The 10,191-nt window shown below is 41.2% G+C and overlaps 1 protein-coding gene across 1 annotated transcript in view; it reads left to right on the top strand.

The window, feature by feature from the left end:
• CDC123 (cell division cycle 123) overlaps positions 1-9,620 on the top strand; it is a gene marked incomplete at its 5' end in the record, with an annotated part of 35,768 nt that extends 26,148 nt beyond the window's left edge. Inside the window, 4 exons of the mRNA XM_084267619.1 lie at positions 360-388; positions 5,703-5,831; positions 8,251-8,388; positions 9,571-9,620. Coding sequence (XP_084123745.1) covers positions 360-388; positions 5,703-5,831; positions 8,251-8,388; positions 9,571-9,597 — 323 coding nt within the window. The 3' untranslated portion in view covers positions 9,598-9,620. The remainder of the gene's footprint in view (positions 1-359; positions 389-5,702; positions 5,832-8,250; positions 8,389-9,570) is intronic.
• Between the last annotated feature and the right edge of the window lie 571 nt (positions 9,621-10,191).

A 10,191-nucleotide genomic window follows, 5' to 3' on the forward strand; every position in this document is an offset into this window, starting at 1 on the left:
GTCATGATCCTTCCTGGAAATTCCTCCAGCTTCCTGTAAACCAAACAACAGTAATGTTGAGTTAAGGTTCTCTCTGAGCTAAGAGTTTATCAAATGTTCTTTCGGGGTGGAAGGGGGGCAGAGGGCCTTCAGAAGAAACCAATGTTAAATGGAAAATACCAGCAGCTGATCTCTCACTGTATTAAGAGTAGTTCTTGAAATGTTTTGGCTCCCTCTTGGAAATGAACCTAATTTTGGCTTGTTCTTTAGACATACTGACTTTGCAGATTGTGCGGTGTACGCAAGTGTCTATTCACATTTAGACACTGTCTGTGAAGTTACATATCTTTTAAGATTAACATATTTTTTTTCTCTTTCAGTTGTTTTTGACGTGTACAGAGACAGCAGGGTAAGTGAACAATAGGTTGGATATAATTGCTTATTCTGTGGAAATGCTACAGAGTTCTCCTGCAATGCTACTGAGATGAAGCAAATAATAGCTTCATCTTCCTATGAGTAGCCTTGGAAAAACAAAACAAACCCACCAAAAAACCTCCTTGATGTTATCATTCTGTTCCCCAGTGTTAGACACTGACCACAGTGAGAGAATAAAAGGATTAAGGGTGAAAATACATCTGTGCCAGTGATGTAATTATTTAGTAAATATCTTCCAGACAAGTAGTCTGTCTTAGAGCACATAACTTTGGCTTCAGATGCAATTCTGTCAGTTCTGTGAATCCACTGGAGGCAATTTAGTTTTCATTATGACATGGAGAGACTTTGCTGAAATAATTTAGAATAGAATAGACAATTTCAGTTGGAAGTGACCTAAAGCAATCATCTCATCCAACTGCCTGCCCAGTTCAGGGCAGACCAAAAATTAAAGCATGTTATTAAGGGCATTTTCCAAATGCCTCTTCAGCACTGACAGGCTTATGGCATTTTACATTAAGTTAGGTGCTTAATCAGTATCATGCAATATCACTGAATTGCTTTAGTGAAGCACTCACTACCTGTTGCTAAGGTTTCCCCTGCATACTGCTTACTCTGGGTGCTTTTGACACAAATGTGTCTGAATATTCAGCCAGAATGGCTGTGATATTTCAAAAAATAAGGTGGGGGTGGTATTTTGCTTACTAAAAAGAAAAAAAAAGAGGGTGAATCTTACAAAAAAAAAAAAAGCCTTTTTTTATTTCCTCCATGATGTTTTCCCCTATAACATCTGAGCTCATCAAAACTAACATTAATATTTCTATAGGTAATCCATGGGAGGTTGGAAAATGGTAACTTGTTTTTCATATATGGAAGTACAAAGGGATAGTTGTCAAAAGGGTACATGAATGTGGCATGCCCAGTCAGTGAACGGTGGAAGCTGATTATTTTCTTTACAAACTGCTGCAGCTGTGGTTCTGAGTGCTCAGCACACCAGGACCCTGAACCACCCAGGTAGTGACGGTGTGGAAAGAAATGTTCCATCCAAACCTCAGGTGCCAGTATCAGAGTTAGTCACCTCGGCCTCCCCAAGCGTAAATGGAGAGGCATAGGGCAGATGAATTTAAAGGCATATGTGTGTTGTTTTTAAAGCAACTGCAACCAGAAATGCATTGTGCAGTCTTAAGTCTCACAACCTGATTTTTGTGAATTACATTAGTACCTGAGAAGGAAGCCTTTCTACTAGCTTAACTCTTTCCCAAATCCTAAATGAGAAATGTAAAGAAGATGGCTGTGTACTTTTGCTCTCTACACTCATGATTCTCACTGTTTGGCTCAGTTATGGTTATGGGATTGGGGAAGGTCTTTGAGTTGGGTTAGGGGTAATTGTAGTAAGTCCTGATTCTGACTTTGAATGTTGCTAAAGTTTTTTTGTCATTGTGTAATCGTAAATCATACTGTAGTTAGCAAAAGAGAAACTAAACAGGAACGTGTTTCACGTGGAGAACAACTATTTTACTGTTACTCAGCACAGCTCTTAATGTAGGTATCTAAATAAAACGAAGGTACAGGTTAAAAACAGCCATGCTGGATGGTAATAAAAGTCACCTGCCCAGGCTCCGATCACCAGACTTGAGGATGCAGTCAGGCAAAATGAGGAACAATGCTTCAGCACTGGGCCAGGTTCTGCTGTTGGGAGCTCTGCTGCACAGCTGAGGCATGAAGGCAGTATTTAAGTAAAGGCTTTCAGCCTCTCTGATCTCAAATGAGCAGTGTTTCTTCATCTGTCAAGATAAAAGGTATCTGTTTCTAGATAACTCTTGGTGCCTCCTACCCTCAGGTCTTGTAAACTGCCAGATAGCCCTTTGTGTGTCAGATCCTCCTCTGTTCACACATGCTTTTGTGGTTTACAACTGTATTATTTGTCGCTCCCTTTGTTTGTGAGTTATAGGCACCAGAAGAATATTGAGTGTTGCTGGGTGTGATTAATTTCCAGAGCCTGTGCTCCTCATCAGGCTGGTTGCACGGCAACCTCACCTACAGAATAGAGAAATGTCCAGTGTCTGCTTATTTTAAGTTCTTTCAATATTAAATGCTCAACTTGGTGAAGCTTATTCCTTGCTATGGTTGTGAACAAGAGTCACCCTCTCCCTGTGCTTGGTGTGGTTACTTGAGAGCCTGTATGGAGTAGGCTGCCGTGGGTCCTGCTCCTGGAGTTGGAGGGTTGCATAGAAGCAGCAGTGACCTGGTTGAGAACAAGCTTTTAGGTGTCTGCCTTTCCTGTTATGCTGTCTTCAGACAAGTCTTACTCTAAGGAAGAAATGCTGACAGACAGTCTTGCAGAGACCTGGCCCTGAAGAGGTTGTTGCAGGACTGGTAGCCTCTCTTTATTTGGATCCACTTGTTTCTTTACTTCTTCCCCCCCCCTCACCACTGCTGGCAGCCCACGATTGTGGAACAGCTGACAAGCCTGAGAATCGGCTCTACTGTTGCTCTTGGTGAACGCCCAGGTGCTGTTGCTCTTTGTGAATACCCAGGTGTTAACAGCTTGTAACCATGTTTCAGGCAAGTCACTGTGGTAAGACGTGCAGTGAGTGGCTCCAGACCACTGCTCCCTCACAGCTGCTTTTATTAACATGCAAACTAGTGCTGGTGTCTCTGCCCTGTGAGCGTTGTCACTGTGCACCATGCAGCTGGAGTTAGGGCAATGGAACAGTTCAGTTTGCATTTTATCTGTCTTTTTAACTTCCTTCAAGCCGTCTTTGTCGTAGGCACTTCCTTTCTGCAGCGTGTTGCTTAGTGCTTTAGTAAAGCAAAGCATGAAGCCAACATGGGATGGTAAATCTATTGGTTCCTGTTTTAGGATGAGAAAAAAAATAATTATGTAATACAGGTTGGATTTCCTCCCCCCGCCCCCCATTCCAGATATGCACAACTTTGCTTTCCTGCCTCGTTTGTTTCTCTGCTCTCATATGACAAAGATTACTAATACCAGGAGATTGCAGATAAATAGTTTTACTACAGCTCTTTGGATACACTGTGCAAGTCATCTTAAACAACACTTAAATCATGACACTGCATGTAAGACTTCAATTAATCTTAAGTCAAGACAGTTTGATTACTGACCCAAAGTTATATACACACCCTTTAATGAGCCCTGAGAAGGGATATCTAGTTTGTTTTGTCGCTTCACATCAATTTACAGCTGCCAAAGCTCAGTGCAGATTTAAGACCATCTCAAGGAATCAGTTGATTTCCTTGGTGTGCTGCTGGCTGCAGGGAGGGAGAAATACTGCTGGGTGCTCACAAAAACAGGTGCCACTTTCCACAGTCTCAAACACAATTTTCAGGTTTTTGAGGGTATGTCTCATCCCTGGAGAAACACTTCTGAGTTCCTATGAAAAAGCTGAGTTTCCTGTGCTCAGGGTGAGAAGAAGTTGCTGTAAAATCTTCTCACAGAGAAGTCCTTTATTTGATGTAAACATTTTGATGCAGAGAAATACTCTCTGAACTGCTGAATGAACTTTGCCAGCCATTGCTTCCGTCTGAGATTAAATTGGTTCATTAGCTTGTTTTTCTAATGTGATAGAATGAATCTAAAATTACAGATTCCTCCTCCTGCTGCCTTGAAGCTAACAAGATGTCCCCATTAACAAAAGTAAAACATCACTTTTAATGAGAATTTGTGACTGCTTTCTGAAGAGGAACAGAGATGGAAAATGATAGCAGAGCTTGGCCCCGTCCGCTCTCTGCACCGATGGTGTCAATATTAGTGCAGAGGTGTTGCAACTTAGCCACACAGATTTGTGCTTCTTCACCTTTTCCAAAATAAGTAAGAAACCACTCAGGTCTGTGTCCCTGCAATTCACAGGGTTAGTTTATCTTTTTTATTTCTTAGCTGTTTGATTTCAGTACTGTCTTTGAGATTCATTGTCTTCTTAAAATTTGCTCTGTGAGAACCTGTACTGCCCTGAGAGAGAGACCTGTGAAAGGCTGTGTGCAACCGCACGCTTGCTGGTTGGGGTGCCGGCTCAGTTCCAGATTACAAGCAGTGTCATATCATTGGTTTATCTATGCTTGGGATTCCCCTCAGCCTGTCTGAGTAACTGGCTGTGGATGATGACAGGCCGGGCAGAAGGTTTCTGTTCTCTGATGTATGGGTTTCCATGCCTTGCCTATTGTGTTGGGGTATTAGTGCCCGCGGGGGTGGCTTAGGTGCTGTGGGTGGGGGAGGAAGTCTCCATGTTACTGTATGACTGAAGGGTTTGTAAGTTAGAAACCACCTGGCAGTAGCATGAATCGTTGATCAAGATAGAAAAGATCAAGAAAGAAAGGTGATCTTTCAGGAATGAGGGAAAGAAAGAGAAAGCAAAATAAGTTTTTTAGTAGCTACGTAGTCGTCAGGTTTGGCTTCCAACTGCAGCTGATCTTTAATAAACACTGTAAAAGCCTTCAGGCTTGCTTATGTTACAGCACCCATTTGCTTTCCATATTTGATAGATCTGATTTCTTCCAGATGTAATATTTGTTTTGCAAATTTTTATTAGCAGTTGCAGTCGTATATCATTATAATTTATTAGGATGCTTTGTTTTATTAGAATAGTTGACACTTTCTTGAGTAACAATAGATGGACCCTGTACTGGGATTTGTATCTTGACAAGACCCAAGAAAAACTAACTATTTCTTGCTCCTTTGAAGTCATCTCTGTTACCTCTAATAAGTCAAGTTACTCTCGTTTTACACTTGTAAAACAGGCGTGCTGTTGTGCCCGCTGCCAGAACTGCTTGGAACACAAATATATTAAAGATGATGCAGGAGAAACCAGCCTGGATGACTAGTAATGGCTATATTAAAAATGCCTTTAAGCTATTCTTTATTTGCCTGTATGTGTGCAGCACCTTTTGGCTTTCATGAGCTCCACTAGCCTTTCACAGGTCTTGCTCTGTAATTTAAAAGTCTCTTGCAAGACCAAGAACAGTGGTCTTTGTAGGTTGCTGAATGTACAGCTGTGCTGAGGTGGCTTTTGATGAAAGCAAAATCCTTCAGTGGTTGTGTTCAGTTGGAGTTGTCCGATCTTCTGTTTAAAACCAAAATAAATTAGTAAGTCATAGTTCACTGTTTAAATGTCTAATGAAAGGATATTAGAATAAGTGCTTAAAACCACATGATTTCAATTTTGACATCTTTTTATCTGAAGATCAAGCATAATACACTAATATTTGCGTATTCTGAATATATTGTTTTTTAAAATTCTGTGACTTGTTTTAATTCTTTCATTGTTCCATTGCAGGGTAAAATTTGGTTAATAGATTTTAACCCTTTTGGGGAAGTAACAGACTCGCTGCTGTTTACGTGGGAAGAACTGACCTCTGGGAAAAACTTAAAAGGAGACCAGGGTGAAGGGGAAGCAACGGAACAGGTACAGCCCTGCCACAAGGGAAGATGGCTAACAAATCCAACAGGCATTAGGGCTCTTCTTTTTTCTTTAATAATAAAATTGTGATACAAATCCCATTGAAGTAAATGGGTGTCCTTAACTCATGAAATATAAACTCTCTGTAAGTGGAATCTGCCTTGTTAGACAGTGCTTAATCTCAACAAGTATTGCAAGCCTGCAAGGGAATTTTTAGTTCAGACAGTACAAGCCTATTATTACAGCTTTGACCACATTGTGAAGCAGATGCCCTGAAACTTGCTTTTATGCAGTTTTGATGCGCTCTTTTCAATTTCCCTTAAAATCTGTTACTTTTCCATCTAATCACTTAAAGTACTGCTTTGTTCCTGATATCTGTCATACAGTTTCCCAGAGCTCCAGATTTATGTTTGGGGGAAGGCAAAAAGCAGCTTAGCTTCAGTTTTATCCTCATATCAAGTAACCTCGGGGAAGCCTTGTCCTCTGGTTGAACTCCCTGGACTTGCAGAGCAGGGCTTTTCTATCCCTCTTCCAAGCAGCCTTGCCTCCATAAAAACAAATAACTTCCCCTTAATACAGAGAGGAAGGAGTAGTGTTCATTTATTTGTACTCCAGCATTTTTCTCACTGCATGCTTGAGACTGAGTCCTCGTCTCTTAACGAGTCCTTGGACAGCTGGGTAGAAGATAAAGAGTAGCATGTTACTTCATCTTGGGAAATGCTTGGTAGTTGTCTGAGGAGAGATAGCAGGTTGAATAACAGCTAGAAAGTAAATAAAAAATGCTGAACTGCATTAGAGGAAACTAAAGTGATGTGCTTTACTGAGCCAACTCGAACATGTGAGCTTTGCTGTAATTCTGTCGCCATTTTCATAACACATTGAGGGAGAAACATGCCACTCAGCAGGCTGTCATTCATGCCACTTTCTCTTAGTCTCCCCAGGTGGCTATTGCTGTATGAAAACCCATTCAGTGAACCTTCCTGCTAAAAGCTGTGTCTCCTTTGTTAAAACACACTCCCAGTTTTTGAACTGCTTGTGGCGTGCCTGAATCTTGTTTTGAGGATCTCTTCTTTTTTTCTCAGTGCCAGACACTTTACACAGTTTTCTCTGGTGTAAGAGTGGGTGAAAAGTAGAACAACTTGTCTTCATGCTTCAGCTTACATCTGATCACAGAATCTGGAATGAAGTTACTGAACTTCTGTTTTTAAAATAAAGCTGCTTATTGCCATACAGTGGGCAATTATGTGTCATGTCAGTGTCTTGAAATGAAAATTATATCATGTTACCCAAAAAGCCTTGCTACAATTGAGCATTTAGAGATATTTTTGGATGTTTTATAGAGGTATTTTTTCTTTCAGTAAATAAGTTGGTTGAAAAGCTTAGATCGGGCTGGATCAATGGGCTTAGATCAACAGGATGAGGTTCAACAAGGCCAAGTGCAGAGTCCTGCACCTGGGACATAACCACCCCCTGCAGAGCTACAGGATTGGAGAAAAGTGGCTGGAGAGTTGCCTGGCAGAGAAGGACCTGGGGGTGTTGGGTGATTGCTGACTGCAGTGTGCCCAGGTGGCCAGGAGGGCCAATGTCATCTTGGCTTGTGTCAGAAACACCGTGGCCAGCAGGTCTCCTAGGGCAGTGATTGTGCCCCTGTACTTGTCATTGGTGAGGCCACACCTTGAGTACTGTGTCCAGTTCTGGGCCCCTCACTACAAGAAGGACATTGAGGCCCTCGAGTGTGTCCAGAGAAGGGCAACCAGGCTGGTGAAGGGGCTGGAGGGCAAACCTTACGAGGAGCGGCTGAGGGAACTGGGGGTGTTTAGTCTGAAGAAGAGGAAGCTGAAGGGAGATCTTAGCACTGCCTACAGTTACCTGAAACGAGGTTGTAGAGAGGTGGGTGATGGTCTCTTCAGCCAAATGGCAGATGATAGGGTGAGGGGGAATGGACTCAAACTGCACCAGATCAGGTTCAGATTGGACATTAAGAAAAAACTGTTCACCAAAAGGGTTATCAGGCACTGGAACAGGCTGCCCAGGGAGGTGGTTGAGTCACCAACCCTGGGTGTATTTAAAAGACGGGTGGATGAGGTACTTGGAGAGATGGTTTGGCATAGGACAGGAACGGTTGGACTCGATGATCTCAAAGGTCTTTTCCAACCTCGTGAATTTGTGGTGATAATTTCATTAAGGTTCTATTTGCAAACATGGGTTTAAACGCTGAACCAGTGAAGGCAAGTTCAGGGCTTCTGTTGTAAAGGTTTTCTGTGTCCACATATTTAGCAGTTTTTGAAAGTTCCTTACAGCTCTGTTATTGCAGTGTATGTATATTAAATGCATTAATAATTAATGCATTGTAGAAGCCTTAAAGTGAGAGAATGAATGCCTTTCTTTGACCATTGGTAACATTTATCCACTATCTTTTCCAAAGGACTATCCAGTTTTCCGCTGTACGAACAGTAAAGTTACTGTCCAGCCCAGTCCATACCTGAGTTACAGACTCCCGAAGGACTTTGTGGACCTTTCTACAGGAGAGGATGTTCACAAATTAATTGACTTTCTTAAACTGGTAAGAAGTAGTGAAAAAAAAATCTGACCTCCCATCTTCATGAAATGACAACATCAAAGTGCCAGAATTGTGCTTTTTTAAATTAACATGTTACATAGTTACAGAAAAAGGAGTGTATTAAGTCATTATACTGTGTATTGTTGGGTTGATTTTTTTTTTCTTTTTTTTTTTGTGACAAAGAACAACCTTTCATACTGATCTCACTTCAGTTAGTTAATTTTGTCTTTATAAGAGAAGGCTGTGGGGGGACCTCATTGCAGCCTTCCAGTACCTGAAGGGAATGTACAAACAGGAGGGGAATCAACTTTTAAAAAGTGTAGATAATGGCAGGACAAAGGGGAATGGATTAAAACTAAAGGAAAGAAGGTTTAGATTAGATCTTAGGGGGAAGATTTTACAGAGAGAGTGGTGAGGTGCTGGAACAGGCTGCCCAGAGAGGTGGTGGATGCCCCATCCCTGGAGGTGTTCAAGGCCAGGTTGGATGGGGCCCTGGGCAACCTTGTGTAGCTCCAGGCCTGGAGGTTGGTGTCCCTGCCTGTGGCAGGGGGGTTGGAACTCTGTGATCCTTGGGGTCCCTTCCAACCCAGACCATCCTATGATTCTATGTTTTATGGGAAGCAATGAATGTAGTTTGAGAAACTGAAGGACCTAGCTGTTTTCTTTCTTTTTAAAATGTAAATACAAATGTAGTATAACTGTAAATACTTTTTTTTTAATGGCTGAAGCTAATGCTTTTAAGAACTTATTTAAAAGTTAAAAGATCAGTATATTAGGAAAAAACCTTCCTTTTTCAATACAATTTCTTTGTTCCTTTGAGCAGTGAGATGAAAACATGACATCATTGTAAGCTAGGGAAGGGAGGGTAGGTTGACTTCATCTTGGCCACTGACTTCTGGCACCACCATCATGTTTTCTGATTCTTGTATATTCGGTTGGTTAAGGAAGAGGGCAAATCTTGTTCTTTACTGCACACAAAATGCTATAGTTTGAGATGGGGGGAAAGGATTGATTCTGTTCTGTTCAATTTTCTGGAAACATTATGTCTTAACATTCAAAAAATTATTAGAAATGCAGTTGCTGTCTAAGATCCATTGTGCCTGGAAACACTTGTCATGATTTATTAGTGCTCTTTCTTCAGATAACTGTGTCCTAACATTATGAACTCTCCTGTTCTGTTGACAGAAAAGAAATCAGCAAGATGATGACTGAGGCATCAAGAAGCATTACATTGAAATGGGAGCAAGAAATTTGGCAAAAGCTGTATTTAGCATAACTATTAAGCTATCAGTTTAAAGAAAATACGCTTTTTATAGACAGCGAAAGAACTGAAAAGCTGTTCATCCTGTGTGTCTGTTGGTTTACATAAAGGTGTAGAAAAGCTCTTTCAGAGAAAAAGAGAAAGGTCAGGGTGAATTCTCACTGGATGCTGGGTTGAATGCAATTATACTGTGGTACAAGCAAGCAGCAATCTGAGTGCAACTGAACGACTGCTCTCGCATCTCTTAACGTGGAGATCGATGCCATTGAAGTGTGCTGTCGGACTCTGCAGTGATGAATATGACAACATGTAATGCTTGTGCAGTTAAAACATCAAACATTCTCTGAATTTAGACACAGTCTAGCTTAAAGTACAGTATAGTCACAAGGAAAGAAAGGAATGTACCTCTTTTTTTTTTTTCTGTCATAACCCTTTAAAATTGTAAATTGACTGTTTTGGGAGCACTTCTCATCCTTCCTTTATGTAAAAAAAAAATCCCAAACTAAAAATAATGTGGAGAATGGATTTTGTTTTCCTGGTTAGGA

The sequence above is a fragment of the Gallinula chloropus genome (genome assembly GCF_964237585.1).
Source record: "Gallinula chloropus genome assembly, chromosome: 1".
NCBI classification, from domain to species: domain Eukaryota; kingdom Metazoa; phylum Chordata; class Aves; order Gruiformes; family Rallidae; genus Gallinula; species Gallinula chloropus.